Below are 15555 nucleotides of genomic sequence, written 5' to 3'. Positions count from 1 at the left end.
ATAGAAAAGATAGGAAGAAATATACTACAAATGGAGGTAGCCACATTGGTAGAAAAGCAGAAGTTTCCCAGAAGGCCTACCTAATTGTATGCAAAAGAAAATTAAGAAGGAAAAATTACAGTAAAAAAAGGGAGATTTAAACCTATTTTACTGTTGTTCATGTACAAGATGAACCAAGAGAGATGACAAGAAGTCCTTCTCGAATGATAAGATATATTCTATGAACTGTATACCAGTTCTTTTTGTAAGCAATGACCAAAGTTACAACAGTCTGTAAACCCTTTAACCTACATTGCTAAATCTCGTGCCAACTATCATGAAGACCTGATTCTGTCGCATAAAACTAAATTCTGGGAAGATGGTGGATAGGCTGCTCCCTCTATTTCCACTATTATTAGTTCCATAACGCTCCTATTGACAAGCAACTCTCTTGGTCTTTTCCTTTTCATTGTCATTTGGCAGCTAGATGCTCACTAGCCCACCATTTCGGAAAGGAAATAAAGCTATGCGAAAGACTCCAAGATTCTTTTCCTTATTACTGACAACTAACTCCCCTAGTTTATCAGAAATGTAACAACAGTGCCTCTCACATTTCTTGTGGATGGCTGGCTCGGCCTCTGGCTCTATTATACAGATCAAGCGTGTCTATATGATTTGGTTCCAAAGAGAGAGCAGCTTCACAATCACAGAGAGCTGAGCTGAGATCACCCATTGACTCATAAAATGCAGCTCGAAGATGAAGCATTTGCAGGTCAGGCTTGAAAGCTATGGCTTTTGAAAGCTCTTCAACTGCTTCAAGTTCTTTTTGGTCATCCATTAGCACTAATAAAGTAATGCAGTATGTCAGTTCTGATTTTAAATTTCTCAGATGATAAAAATTTGTATTGGAGTAACAAGATTACAATAACAAATAAATAAAAACTAGACCCAATACAAACACATGATTATAGAGAAATTATTCCTTCTGAAATACATCAAAACAAAAAATTAAAACAAGATTATGCTTTCTTGGGACAAAGGAAAACTAAGCTAGTACAAGAGTGATCTCTACAGCAAATCAATTGTATTTGCACCATCTTTACAACATCTCTAGATATGAACTTCATGCCCTTTCTTCTAAAAATCAAGTCATTAAGAAAAAAGAAAACGGTACCTATGGAACTCAGAGAAGAGTTCCATAGAATGATTGATTAATTATACCTAGTTAACCTAAAGAGTGCCAACAATCTATTTCTCAGATTCATAACTAATCTTTCTTTGCAAGTAAGGAGTCAAGTATGCTAGAGTAATCATAAGGAAAAATCTGTCTCTAACCAGAATCAAATTTCAGAAACTGAGAAAAGAAATTAGAAAATTACCAGCTGCCCTGTATCTGTACGGGTATGTTCTAAGTGGATCCAGCTTTGTTGCCATGTTTAGATCATTAATTGCCATCTCACGATCACAATATTCGGACTGCTTTTCATATGCTGAGGCATTATTATGTGCCTTCTCTATCAGTTTGGACATCTCATCATATGCAGCTTTTCGCTGATTTCTTAAAAAATAAATGCGTGCTAACCCCTGATGAGCTCTTGTATGCTTGATTTCAAGGGCATTCATATAGCAGTTTGCAGCTTGATCCAGTTTACCACAATCCACATAGATAGTGCCTAAATTATTGAGTGCCTGCAAAATATCATTATAACAATCAAATAAGTATAATGATGGTAAAATGACAGAGTCCAAGCATAGATTTACTCACTTGTCCTTTTCGAAGACCATCTGAAGGGCATCTAAGGGCTTCCTCCAGAAGTTGAATTACATAAGAAGACGACTCAGGATCCACAGTGGAATCTGCCAAAGTGTATGCTTTCAGGAAAAATGCTTCAAACGACCTCTGAATCAAAATGGACTTCTCAGCTCTTGCAAGAGCTTCTTCACGATGGCCAGTGTCATATAAAATCCATCCTTCATAAACTAACTTTTCATGCTCATAACTAGAAAGATTACGAGCTAATCGCAAACATCGCATAGCAGCCTTCTGACAATTTAGCCTGCAATGATAATGCATATTCAGTATACTTCATCTTATCAAATACAGCAGGATCAAAGCTGAGAAAAACCACATCGCAGAGCAGGAGACTTGAAAAGAAAAATCCATCAGCCCAAAAGAAAACAGAATAAGACATGATACCAATATCCTGTCCACAGGTAGAAGTCTATTATCTTTACAGCACAATTCCCATAAATAGCTTTTGAATTACTATGGATTTCATAAAACAGCCAGATGCCAATTTTGAAAACAGAAAGATTCTAGAAATGCAACAACCTTATTAAAAATCCATAGACAGAATAAAGATTGCAGCCAAATAAATAAAAACTTGATAGCAAAAAGCTTACCTCAAAAGAAGCAGAGATTGCCGAAATCTAAGCAGGATTTTTCCAGGATCATTAACCAGCATCCGGTGAATGACAGCCAAAGAGCCAATATCATCTACACAAGACCATCGATCATAAAGTTGCATCCAGCAGTCAGCTTGACATCCCTGCTGAATCTTATGGTTCAGGAGCTCAATCAAATCATCCCCGCTAACTTGCTCATTGAACATTCTGTAATTTGGCTCCAAAGTTAACATTGCTCTGACATCTCTCAAAGCACTTCCATAATCCTCAATTGCTATGAAGAACCAAGCTCGCAATTCTAGGCATTCAGGTGCAAGCTTGAATCCAATGATTCTGTCAATCTCTGAAATAGCAGCCCTAGTTTGCTTCTCCTCTGCCTTTGAGACTGCTCTATATTTATACGGGAATGAAAGGGTGGGATCCAATTCAGTTGCAGTGTTCAAATCAGCAATCTTATCCTTCCCAACATTATACAAAGATCGTTCCTGATACATCCACCCAACTGCTTTATGCTCAGAGATAAGTGAGCTCATCAACCTATAGGCTGAATACTGTTGCCCTTGCTTGTACTTGCATCTTGCCATACCAGCTAATGAATAAACATGACCTGCCTCGGTAGCTGCTTCAAAACAACATTGAGCATTTTCGTACTCTTTCCTCCCAAGCAACACACAACCCAGTTGATGCAAAGCTAGAGCCTTCTGCCACTTTTCTGCAGCACATTCTCTCAATCTTTCCAACAACATCACTGTTGCATTTGACAGCATATTCTCTTCCATAGCCACCTGGCTTAGGAAATAATACAAGAAGAAAGAAGCATGCCCTGCTGATGCCAATCTCTCCCTTGCCTCAAAGCCACAAAATATTTTCATCACTTTGGGGTTATAAAGAGAACTTGGGAGCTCTCTTAGAAAAACCTGCAAACATGAAGCTACTAGAAAATTTGCCCTTTCTTCTAACCCATATTCAATAAGAAGCAAAGCATCCTCTATACAGCTGACTAAAGAAGCCAAATGAATATCACAAGCAGACTTCATTTCCTCACAACAGAACCTATTTGCAAACGATAAGAGCTCCAATACAATCTCAGGAGAAAACAAGTCTACCATTTTAGTCCTACTGTACAAATCCACAGCTCTCATTCCCTCTACAGAAATATCATTTTGTGAAAAATCAATTTTATTACATTTTGACTCCATGAAACTCCCATATAACATAGCCTTAAACGGGCTTGAAAGTGAAGCAATTTTAAATCGAACACAATTAATCTCCTCATTGGCAACACAAAAAGAGATGTCACTATCTTCTTCCAATGTCCAAAACTCGTTCCCCTTAGAGATTTGCACAGAACACTCTTGATAACACTTGCAGTGGTCATAAATGGAATTTGGATCATACCCAGATACCAGAGCAGCCTTAGGACATTCAAGAATGAACCTACTGCAATCCATTGGTGATACACCGTCAAGCTCATCTTCTCTCCTCTCATACCTTAACCAAGCTGATAAAACTAACTTGGAGTGCACATCAAAGGCATGTTGCCTCGCAGCACGGAGGCACCTTCTCAGGAACTTAGGATCACCGAGGCTACTCAAAATCGAGTACTGCTCAATGCATATCAATGATTTCTCCGATTCTAAACAAGTTTCGAACCGACGATAAAGATCAGCTAAGGTTTCTACCAACTGAATGGGTTTTAAGTGAGGTTCTATGGGTGGTTCAAGAAGGTCAATTCTAGGGAGTCCAAAAGGAAACAGAGTTTTAGCTCCTGAGACAGAGCAGGCCTTATTGGATTTGAGTTTTGACCCTATAAATTTGACTCTATGATTACTAAGCTTACCGGCTATGGAAGACGAGCCAGCAGTGTTAACAATAGTGGTATCTGGTGGATTCAAGGCATGAACTTGAGTGCTTTTGAATCTTTCTATTAGCTTAAGACCACGCATTTTAATTCAGTACATACCATATGATAGTTTTTCTTCACCTTTTTCAAATAAATTTACAAACTTCTATTGGCATAGAAATATCCAGTCTTTAACTAAAAAATCAACAGAAAGAACAAGAAAGAAAGAGCTTTAAGTAATGTGGTCGTTTACCTCCTGTCTTTGCTCCTTCAAGCAACAGGGAAAGAGAGAGGGGAAGGTCATGCAGTGCAGAAGCTCAACAAAGAAAGAAAATTTTGCAAAAGTGTTACTTTTTGAGTTTCATTTCTCTTTCATTCATAGGATAGATTCTTTTCGACTTTTCTCCCTCCCTTTCTCTCTCTCTCTCTTTCGGATGGAAAACAGTGAGCCTTATTATTATAAAACTTTGGCAGTTTTGGTGTCGGTGTTACCAGAAAGAAAATGGTTGATTTGGTGTCTAACTCCAATGGAAAACAAAGACCCGCTATGGAGCTGGTTCCCACTGGATTATTATTAGGTCGGCATCAGATGAAGATAAGATTTTGGGACCAACTAATCTTGGTCAACTTGGTGCAAATGAGTTGATTTCTTCTAATTTAGGTAACCGAAGCTTTAATTGTTGATTAATTAACATTAAAAAATGGATTAAAGTGGGATATCAAAAGGTTAAGCAGAGGTGGTGGACATTGGGTACCCTTTGGTTCATGTAATATAATATGGTCATGGGTCTCATCAAATACCAAACAGCTCTATAGTTGAGGTTGCTGTTTTCAAATTTCAACGACAATTTCATTCAAAATTTAAGAAGCTTGGTGCTTATCATTTATCATAAGAAATAGAACAATCATGATGATGATAAGAACCCCATCCAAATTAGGTCAGACCTTGTCCATCAAGCTAATGGTTTTCTTAGGAGAAACATCTTTTGACATCATCAAAGCATTGAATTAATTAATGTTTTTCTTTTATTGAGGACTGTCAAATGCTAGGATTGCAATTTGAATAGAGATTAAGCTTCAAATATCATTGCCATCTGAAAAAATAGGCCAATAAATGTGTTAAAGAAGACATTTTTTTTTATTTCTTTTAGACTACCATTAAGATTTGAATTTGAGATTCTCAATCTTGAACCCTACATCTATCATATATGTTCTATTTCTTGAGTAAAGTTTGATATTTCTCTGGCAGACACCATTGCTATCAAGAATACATGTTAAACAAAAAATATATATAATATTCTGTAATCACTAATTATAAAAGAATATGAGCTTGGTGTGATTTATTGGTAAACTGTCTAAATCATGGATGGTACCGCATATTTAACCTAAAAAGATAATTTATTCACAAAAGAAAAAATTATTATTAAGATGAAAAGGCATAAACAAATCCATTAGTTTAATCGCAAAAAACTCTGAAAGTAGTTGTGCCATGCATATGTGATATGTCAAGACACATGGATAATGATTCTCGAAACAAATGAAAATTGAAAAAAATAAAAAAGAGGTAAACAATGAACCAAATTATTGAAAGTTAGGTAGCCAACAGATCTAAGTAAATCATCTTTTTCATAATTACAGTTCTCTTTCTTCCATGATGAGTTTCTGAAGTTGATTGGCTGAATAAATGAGTTAAGGTTCTGTTGAATATCTCCAATATGTTAATACTTTATAGACATGATTTACAAGTTGCAGTCTATTATGCAAAAAAAGTTGTCTAAAACAGAATATATCCTGGTATGAAAGGAGCATAGTGCCAAGAGAGTATGATCACGTGGCTAGGCCCCCATGTGAGAATTCTGCATCAGCCTGTTTTCTTGCCTGGACATCTTGATTGAGAAAGAGAGAGAGAGGAGCAGGCCAATTTGCATCAAGATTGTGCAAATGTCCATGAACTGTTAAATCAAGATTTTCTGATAAGAATCTTTGCAATATTGATGCTTGTGAATAAGGTATTGTTAAGTTCTATGAAGGAAATCGGAAACCCATATTAATCCTCTCGGCAACAAGGTTGAGAACGTTTCCGGGTGTTCAAAATGCAGCCATATGATGTTACAAGTTCAATATTTTACAAGTTATTTAAAACATTATGTAGTTCTCATTCTAGCCAGTTATGTAGATTTTAAAACATGGAAAAAAAAAAAAGATAGAATTGTTTTATAGGGTAAAATAATGATGTCATGGGCAAAAATTTTGACTTTCCATTCTTATAAGGAGGCGGCGAAAGGATAAGATGGAAAAAGGATGCGGCAGCTAATAGCCCGATAGTAATGCTCGACACTTGACAAACGTATATACAAATGCATCATGTAAGAAGAAGCGAAATCTTTCACTTCCTTGCCAACAGGTGCAGACAAATGAGTAAACAGAGGAGAGGAGCAAGTCGCTTCAGCCAGAGATCAGAGAAACATGAGGGCAAAAAGAAAAAGAATCACGAAGGAGAAAGTTGATTGAAAGCAAAAGAAATATGCTAATATAGTAACATAGGAAAAATTCCGATATCAAGTCATAAACGTGTGATTTTCTAATAGGCTGTCAACACCCTTAATAATGTCTATGTTATTACTCAGTATGGAGGTATAGGCATTATTAGAATAAGAACTGATGGTAACATATTCCTGTGGTTGAGACTTGATAGGGACCAACATCTTTGACAATATCTCATTAACAATCCCAGACATTACATCAGTAAACTGAAGCTATAAATTAGCTAATGTCAAATTCTATGACAGCATTAATAATGAATGAAAAAAAAAAAAAATCTAAGGACAAATAGCAAAACATAAAATCGTTTACCAAACGGAACCTCGATGTGGTTATTGTATCACTTATTGCTTTTAGGGAAGGCATGGGCTAATCGTAGAAGCACAGAGAGGGAGTAGTGATTTCTTTAAGTGCTTCCAAAATGACAAATAAACATAACAGAGTTTACACAAATAATTAAAAGAAAATAATTCCATTAGATGGCTGTCTCCAAAAGTGGACATAACTGAAGAATTAGTCTTAATGTGAAGAGTGAAAACAGCTTATTCTCGTGTAAATATCATGTTGTGTAACAAGGAATTAATGTAGATTAAATAGTCTCTTTCCTCATTTTATGCTGCAAATAAAGTGAGATAGCTGGAACCAGAACAAATCAGAAGCTGATTATAACATGTCGGACACTAGCAAAATATGTACATGAAGCTCTATTGCAAATACAACACATTCAAGGGATAAGAAGAAGAATGCAAGAACATATCTGTAGGAAGATGCGTAGGCTCATTAGTTACATTGGTGAAAATTCTTTATTACTATGTATACAGTAGCCACAATACATACACGCATTTAAATGACCCCAAGAACAAAATGCTCACCATTTATTTCCAGTGTTCACAGTTGGTCTGCATATTTTCTACTCAGCATCCTATTTGCTCTAGGGCCATCTAAAACTATACAAAATTCCGGTTTATGAAACTCCTATGCTTTGCCAATGAATGCTTGACCCAGAAAGTGTAATTCTAAAAAAAATCAGGGTTCAAGATTTTCATTTCCATTCATCAGCTTTAAAGCATTTTTACAACCCATAGCTTATATTTCTTTATACATAGATACATAAGACAAGGTCCAATCAAACTCGCATAATATAGTCGTTTGCAGAGATTAATATAAGTTTCAATGTTTCCTGGCTGTTGGATCCTTTTCCTCAGTTCATGCAGAACAGCTGCCCTGTCTAAATATTCTGGATATAATCCCAAATCAAGCATTTTAACCACTGTTTCTGCAGCATCACCAATATGCCCTCCCTTAATGTAACCTCTCAATAACCATGATAAAGTTTTCCTCCTACGTTGAGAGCTTGAAACCTCCATTCTAGTAAGCAACCGTGATATGGCATTAGCCTCCTTTTGGGAAGCACAAATAGCTAAAACGATGTCATAAAGGTCTCCATCAGCCTCTTTACCAACAAGCTTCATTTCCCACAGCTGTCTTTCAGCTTCAAGTCCACGACCAGCACATATATACATGGCAAGAAGCCTCTCATGAATCAAACCATAAAGTGAAGAACTTCCTTCTTGAATTGCCCAATTAGAAAGTCTTATTCCATCAGCAAGAAGATCAAATTGGTACTTTTCTATAAGCTCTACATTTTCCATATCAAGTTCAGCAACTAAACCAGACCTTGCAAAACCTTTCAACTTACGCAAGGCTTTTGCAAATTCATTCAGCTCTTTGACTATTGCTGTCATTGCAATGAGGTAGCTGTAAATCTCAGGCTTCAATCCAGATTCCCTAAGGTCTATAACGAATTTGATGGCATCCCTGTAGTTACCCTCGACCTAGCAGAACATAGGTTCATTGATTATTGACACAGAATCAGAAAAAGTATTTACTATCTGTCGTGAGAGATACAATCTGGAATAGCAATAAACCATGAGAGAAATTAAGAACTTGTTTTCAGTGCAGGGTTTAATGAAAAATGACAATGCCCAATTAAGAAACCACAGAATTGATAATCAGAAAAGAAAGATATAACATTAACTGTATGACCTGCACATAAAAAGCATAATGCTCTGACCAAGTATAACATAGTGATCAAAGTAGATTTGCACTGCCTGACCTGACCAACAGTCAAGAAAATAATGAACCTTACGGGCAACTTAAAAATGCAAGAAATACTAACAAATAATTAAGCATAAAAGTAGTGGCCATTAATTTCAAGAATATGGAAAAATAAACAAGTTATCAACAATAGTAACAATGAAATAAAATTCAATCAGAAAACAAGAGGCAAATTTGATTCAATAAATTCTCTATTATACAAGAAGAATAACTAATTCAATCTCTAACATACAAACTAACATAGCTGGATATGAATAACCGAAGCTTAATAAAGCATACCATCATCTTCCAAGCAAGATAACCAGTCGGCCCTCCTTTTTGTCCTTCACCATCATCATCTTCATATGAAATTCCCCGTCTCAAAACTTCCTTCAAAAACACAACGGCTCCCTCCTTCTTATCCATCTCCCAATACATTGAAATCACCTTCTCCATCATACTAAAACCTGGTTTCAACCCCACGCAATCCATGTCCACAAGGAGATCAACCACATCCCTAACATCAGCCTCTCCTTCAATCAGCTTCTTGACCCAACGACACATAATTGAAACCATAAGTACCATTGTCTCATTATCAACCTTATTCTCCTTTTTGAGCCACTCAAAGACTTCAAGTGCACACCATGAATCTCTCCCTTCTTGAGAAAAGTAAACTAAAACTAACTGTAACTCTCTTGATGACAACCTATCATTCATTTCTTCAAGAATATCAGAGGGTTCCCTTGCCATTCTCTCTAATTCTTCAATTGCCTCAAAAAAGTCTTCACTCATTTCGTCTTCATCGTCACTCGTTAAATATTGGTCCAATTGCACCGACTTGAACAGCCTAGATACTTTTATTTTTGCTTGTCTTTTCTTAAGAACAAAGCTTGGATTTTGGAAGTTGCAGATCCTCGACGAAATTCTTCTAAGACTATGTTTCGAACTGAAAGTTAGATAAAATTGAGGAGCCAGAAAGCGGTGCTGCTGAAAAGGCAAAGATAATTCAGTCAACGAGGCGAACCGACGAGCAAAGGCCATTTGTTGGCTATGTGAAGCGTTTGGTTGCCTCGACACAAAACCTTTGAACAAGTGAGCTTCGGTTTCCGTAAAATAAAGAAAAACCCAAGTCTAATATTCGTCAAAGAAGATTGAGTGGTCCCTGCCGGAGTCAAAGTTTCCTCTTTTCTTTTATTTTCCTACGATTTCTCGGCATCCAAACAGAAACCCAGGGTGGTTCCAGCCGGAGAAACTGAATGAAAAACGACGACAAAAAAGGAATCCATGAGAACGGAAACAAAGGGTAAAAGATAATAAGATTCTTGCAGTTCAGTTGAAGGGAAAATCTATCGTAATGAAGAAAAGAGGTTGGGAATTGGGCGGGGTTGGTTTGTCAAAAGAGCAGTGCTTTCGAAGGCTGAAGCTCGACTCACCAACTCTCACAGACAAAGCTACAATGATGTCACTTTGTTGAACAGTTCTTGAGTTTACGGCGCGGAGACGTGTCCGAAAAATGACTCCTCACTTCTCAGCTAATTGTTGGCAGGCATCGTTTCTTAGGGATTTGCCTTTTCGTTTTGCTTTATGCGCCCTCCGTTTGGATTTGAGGTCAACAGTCCTTTTCAATTATTTTATCTCTTTTAACAACACTTAGCTAGATTCTTGGTCTCCCTTGTTGGTCTGATTTTGACACTTTTGTCAATTCAAGATCCAATATAAACAACACAGGCCATAACCAGGGCTCAGGGCCAGCTATTTCCTATCGTTTTCTCCCAACCCACAGAGTTGAATGAACCCCTGAAGATTAATAAACATGGGTCCATGGTGGGATTTTGGGCACAGGATAAAGGAAGAAAAAACAAGATCCATAGAGTTTCTTGGGCTAGATCCATCAAATGGATGATGGACTGCCTTTGTTGTATTATGTATATATGATATACCAACCACCATGGCATTATGTATTGATGTTGTCATGACATGCATGCATGATGTTTTATCCAGAGTGGGAATGTGATGGTATGTAGAGAAAGGACAAACATACTCATTCTGGAATATTGGTTTGATCCGCATAAAAAGGGCTACGTATTCTAATGCAGTATATTATATGTTTTTAGGTGACATCCTGCCTTGGCCCTTGGGTTAAAATAATGGGAGATATTGCTAGGAGTTGACCCTGGCTACAGTTGCATTGATCATTTAAGCTTCTCAAGGCTCCATAAGCACATCAAACAAAGAATTTTTCCTGTCTGTTGTTCTTCACATGCAGATCTAGAGACCTCCGTTTGTCTTCCCCCACCAAAAAAACAGGGGCTCTCAATTAGATAAATATATGGCTGAAAGTGGCACGCTTAATTAGAGTCAAATTGGAGGACATAAAATGATTTTTGTCCTCTACATAAAAAAAAAATCCAAATTTCAATGACATAGAAAGTTATTTTATGTGACTCCATCAATGTTTTCTAGACTTTCTTGGATCCAAAATGTTGTATTAAGACTTCAAACCCCTTGCAATTTTGCCGGCTGATTATGGATCATGATCTCTGCATAATAAGTTTCAGTAATGTCATACATATATATTATAAATATAACCTCACAATTGATGAATTATAGTTACCCATCAACAGCTGCAGTTGGCTATCTTGTCACCTATACATGTTGGCCAATATGCCATGTGAAAACTTTACAAGAAGAATCTCGTAAAAAAATCTGCATTTTTCATGCATAGAAGACAACCCCGGAATCACATAAAAACCATCATAAATAAAATTTCGTGCTCAGAGAATCGCGATCATGGAAGCTGTGATGTCCAATATTGATAAGAAAATTGAAGAGCATTGAATCCGATGTAGTGACTGTCAGCGCCATCATATATCATATAATTAACATCATCTTCTGGGGAGAGGCTGAGGAATCTTGGAGAAGTCAAAAAAAAAAAAAAAAAAACGAACTTTGTTGTTATTAGGAGCGGTCATATGGTAAGGGACAAAGACAAATCCGTGATCACCGACAGCAAGAATCAACAGCACAGTCTTCGCCAACACCCATAACATTTCTCCTTTATAGGGAGGTTAATTATCTCATTGTTTCTTCCGCTAGAAAAACAAATCTTTACCTTTCATTAAGGAATTAAAAAAATAATACAGCATTAAATTTTCTGTCAAAAGAACAATTGTGTTCTTAACAAATGATATTATTTATAGCTAGCTTAGTAAAATTTTATGCACTTTTAACAGATATCCTCTCAGTTGCATTTTTAAATTTATCAAGTATTTGCGTTTAATACATTAAATATTTATATGTATTTTCATTTTTGGTTTATTAGTAATTATATAATCACTTAGATAAAATTTTTTAAGTGAATTTTGTGTAATTTTTTTATTAAAAATGATTAAATAAAACCTGACATTGATAATATAAACCAATAAATTAATAAGTTTTATTACGTAAATTAGTGTGCTAATTTTTTTTTTTTTTGGCCAGATTAAGTGTGCAAAATTTAATATATTTTTTAAATAAGTATTTAACTTCTATTAAAAATTTAACAGACATTTTATCATTGAACAAGTACTAATCAAATTTAAATTATAGATAATATTTTTAATATTTTTATATTATTATTGATTTTCCTGCTGAATCGTATCAATCTATTCTTTTGAATTTTTTAGTAATGTTTTTATTGCATCATTTTTAATAAAATAACTTCGCAAGCTTTCCTTAAAAAATTTTATCTAAATCTTGCCAGCATTTTTTTTCTTATTTTAAATCTTTCCTTTGCCCCATATACGGCATCTCTGTCATTTACCTTTCTATAGTTTGAATGCATCCATGGAGAGGCATGACATGTATAACTGTCATCATCATCCTCAGAATAAGATCTGGGTCCGCTATACATGTATGTAGAGAACTATTTTCCACCAAGGATGGGTGTTAGGGTTTGTGCTTTCCACTTGGATTAGTTTGGAAAACCTGCTTTATACTCTTCAAAGTTATGGAAGTTTCTTTATCACAGTACTATTTGAAGAAAAGAAGTGGAGGAATTATCAATACCTGTTTGATCACTTGTACTTGAATTATCTTAGTATTTCTTTCACAAGGCATCCATCTCGCAAGAATCATGATCATGAAAAAGAATCTATTCAACATGAATGAAGATGAGGAAGCTGATGATGAAAGTAAGACAAAAAATAGTGCACGCTCGAGCAATAGCATAGTTGAAGAAGGTGAGCAAAAGGCAAGTTCAACTGGGGTGCGGCCATATGTAAGATCAAAGGTGCCTAGGCTGCGATGGACCCCTGAACTTCATCTTTGTTTTGTTCGAGCAGTGGAGAGACTTGGCGGTCAGGAGAGTAAGATCCTTGAATCTCTTTTGTACATATATACTACTTTTCAAACTATTTCCTGGGGGATTGACTTCATACATTCAAGATCCTATAAGAAGAAAACATATCATATTCAATTATTTTGATATAATCTTTGGTACTGTAGGAGCAACTCCAAAACTGGTTTTGCAACAAATGAACATCAAGGGTCTTAGTATTACTCATGTCAAGAGTCATTTGCAGGTAATTTGTTAAAGTTTCAAATATTAAATTCTTTAAAAGAAGATAGCACAGAATTGTAATTGTTCTAATTTCAATTTTGGTTATTGAGCATATAGATGTATCGGAGCAAGAAGATAGATAATCAGGGTCAAGGTACTACTGTTGACCATACAAAAATGTGTCCTGAATTTATATCTTCAATGTCTAAAACTTAAAACTACTACCTTTTCATATGGTATGACAGTTACAAACAACAGACATCTTTTGGGAAGTGTAGATCACCTTTCTCGAAATCTTTTGCATCAGTCCATGCTTCATGATCCAAGAGTGATCAGGTATAGATTGATAAAACTGCCTTACTATTTTTGCTTCAACAGATTGAGTTTTTAGTTCTTTTGTAAGCATAACATATCTGTCAACAACATATATAGTGATATTTCACGGAGTACTTTTCGTGGAAATCAAATGTCTGAGCCTTACTTGACGAATTGCGTAAATAGTACTAGAAGGGAAGCTGGTTTTCGTAGTTCAAGCATGAGTGAAGAACTTGTTTCAAACGCAAGGAATGAAGTTTTCTACATGAATAATAACTTCATCTTCAATCAGCAACCTGTCAGGGAAATGGAAGAGTTTCAAGATGAATTACAGTTGCCAGATGATTGTGAAAGCATCCAAACACAAATGCAGCCAATACTAATGCATCCCTCTTTTGCAAATAAATGGCTTGGAAGAGGAGCAGAAAGGCAAATTAGAATAGCCAAAAGAAAAGCTCTCGATGAGGACCTTGATTTGAGCCTGTCACTGAGCACAAAGCTGATGAGGCAAGAAGTGGTTAGGAGAAAGACCTCCAATGAGGAAGAAGAGGCCAATAGCAATTTGTCTCTTTCTTTATCTTCTCCTTCAAAGACAGAAATGTATTCAGTGAATGTAAACATGGTATCAAAGAGCATTAAGTTGAAAGGAGTTGATTCTACTAGGAATCTTAAACTGGCGAGTACCCTGGATCTGACTATATGAATTAGAGAGAATTCTAGTCAGATCTTGTTGGTACTTGTGCAAGACAAGACATTATTATCATAGATTGGTGTTGGACAGTAAAAGGTAAGGCCAAAGCCTAATTTTCATGATTTATGCCGTCTATTTTCCATGCTCAAATTAAAGCATGTATTTGCAATAAAATTTCAATGGCCTTTACTTCCAGGCCATGATTTCTCTCAGTTTTGTTGTTGTCTCTTTTTCATGCTAACAGTCTACTTAAATAGTTTTATCTCGGAGACCTGATGATACGTTTCTAATACTCCCCATGTTTACTTAGATCAAGTGATTTAGGACTAGGAAGTTTTCAGCAGAGGTTTTAGGGTCTATCCGCATTCTGCATTGCTCTCTTACTGATAAAAAAAATCAAGTACTAGTACTACACGGCTTAGGTGCTTGGTTTATTTCCGAGTATTGATTGTTCGAGAGGTCAGAAGAATCAAAAGTGTATTAAAATACATACATATAAGCCTCAGGTCTCTGTCGCGAAATATATACATGTAGTCCAAAATGAAATTTATATGTTTGCTTTTCTTAGCTTTTTTCGTCTTCAAAAACATTTCAGCTTTGTATTGTGTTCCCAAAACCACAGAATGATCCTAGCCCTTTATAATTAAGATTGAAAGTTAAAACACAGAAGAACATGATGATTAAAGATTAGAGAAAGAGAAATAAACCTCAAAACTTAATTTTAAGATGGTCACAAGATTCACTTCACAACTAGCCTTAATACCCTTACAGGGTGCTTTAATATTCCTGGTTAATTAATTATATGCCACATATATAAATTCCACCTTCACTCTATTCAGCGATATTTATCGCATCCATAGTTACAAGCAAACAAAGAAAATCAATGATGTAAATACCAAAAAAAAGAAAATCAATGACGATACATAGTCATATATAGTCCATGAGATTATTCAGCATTGCATAAATAAAACAGTCAGACAACCAGGCAGGCTGAACCATACAAAAAAAAAAAAACGATTGCAGACAGAACGGTTGAATTAATCATTATTTCATATGAAGTCATTGCGAGGATTTTGATTCTCAAGATTGAAGTTCAGGAGCTGCTCTAGCTCTCCCAAGTTTGAGTTCACAGTTCCTTCCTGG

General features: G+C 35.9%; 3 protein-coding genes across 5 annotated transcripts; 1 reads left to right on the top strand and 2 right to left on the bottom strand.

Moving 5' to 3' along the window:
• Positions 1–22: 22 nt before the first annotated feature.
• Positions 23–4660, bottom strand: LOC111286414 (ethylene-overproduction protein 1-like). 2 transcript variants are annotated; one of them, XM_089761892.1, is made up of 5 exons: positions 4482–4660; positions 2383–4021; positions 1745–2036; positions 1359–1668; positions 23–822 (listed from the first exon to the last, which is right to left on the bottom strand). In XM_089761892.1, exons 2-5 carry the CDS (start codon positions 3834–3836, stop codon positions 587–589), a joined length of 2292 nt encoding a protein of 763 aa, XP_089618018.1. In that variant the 5' UTR covers positions 3837–4021; positions 4482–4660; the 3' UTR covers positions 23–586. The 2 variants fall into 2 exon arrangements, with proteins under 2 accessions (XP_089618018.1, XP_022732087.2); XM_022876352.2 differs by having other exon boundaries at positions 2383–4550.
• A 2893-nt stretch (positions 4661–7553) lies between these two features.
• On the bottom strand, positions 7554–10480 carry LOC111286417 (pentatricopeptide repeat-containing protein At2g30100, chloroplastic-like). 2 transcript variants are annotated; one of them, XM_022876355.2, is made up of 3 exons: positions 10300–10480; positions 9167–10118; positions 7554–8604 (listed from the first exon to the last, which is right to left on the bottom strand). In XM_022876355.2, the coding sequence occupies exons 2-3, from the start codon at positions 9905–9907 to the stop codon at positions 7831–7833; spliced, it is 1515 nt and encodes a 504-aa protein (XP_022732090.1). In that variant the 5' UTR covers positions 9908–10118; positions 10300–10480; the 3' UTR covers positions 7554–7830. The 2 variants fall into 2 exon arrangements, with proteins under 2 accessions (XP_022732090.1, XP_089618019.1); XM_089761893.1 differs by having other exon boundaries at positions 9167–10480.
• A 2464-nt stretch (positions 10481–12944) lies between these two features.
• On the top strand, positions 12945–14530 carry LOC111286482 (uncharacterized). Its single transcript, XM_089763323.1, has 5 exons — positions 12945–13212; positions 13352–13428; positions 13524–13560; positions 13652–13742; positions 13839–14530. Exons 1-5 carry the CDS (start codon positions 12981–12983, stop codon positions 14422–14424), a joined length of 1023 nt encoding a protein of 340 aa, XP_089619449.1. The 5' UTR covers positions 12945–12980; the 3' UTR covers positions 14425–14530.
• The last annotated feature ends 1025 nt before the right edge of the window (positions 14531–15555 follow it).

Source organism: Durio zibethinus, chromosome 6 (assembly GCF_047325235.1).
Source record: "Durio zibethinus cultivar Kanyao isolate XHJ-2024 chromosome 6, ASM4732523v1, whole genome shotgun sequence".
NCBI lineage: Eukaryota > Viridiplantae > Streptophyta > Magnoliopsida > Malvales > Malvaceae > Durio > Durio zibethinus.
The sequence above is the reverse complement of the archived record's forward strand: the minus strand, read 5'-3'. Positions and strand labels throughout refer to the sequence as shown.

Bases quoted from the DNA above. Each gene is read 5' to 3' on its own strand.
- LOC111286414 (XM_022876352.2), bottom strand. From the start codon at position 4,331: ATGCGTGGTCTTAAGCTAATAGAAAGATTCAAAAGCACTCAAGTTCAT. The intron at 1,669-1,744 runs GTGAGTAAATCT...GATATTTTGCAG, and splicing joins ATGGTCTTCGAAAAGGACAA to GCACTCAATAATTTAGGCAC. The intron at 823-1,358 runs GTAATTTTCTAA...TTACTTTATTAG, and splicing joins GTACAGATACAGGGCAGCTG to TGCTAATGGATGACCAAAAA.
- LOC111286417 (XM_089761893.1), bottom strand. From the start codon at position 9,907: ATGGCCTTTGCTCGTCGGTTCGCCTCGTTGACTGAATTATCTTTGCCT. The intron at 8,605-9,166 runs GTATGCTTTATT...ATGTTCTGCTAG, and splicing joins ATCTTGCTTGGAAGATGATG to GTCGAGGGTAACTACAGGGA.
- LOC111286482 (XM_089763323.1), top strand. From the start codon at position 12,981: ATGATCATGAAAAAGAATCTATTCAACATGAATGAAGATGAGGAAGCT. The intron at 13,429-13,523 runs GTAATTTGTTAA...TTGAGCATATAG, and splicing joins ATGTCAAGAGTCATTTGCAG to ATGTATCGGAGCAAGAAGAT. The intron at 13,743-13,838 runs GTATAGATTGAT...CAACATATATAG, and splicing joins CATGATCCAAGAGTGATCAG to TGATATTTCACGGAGTACTT.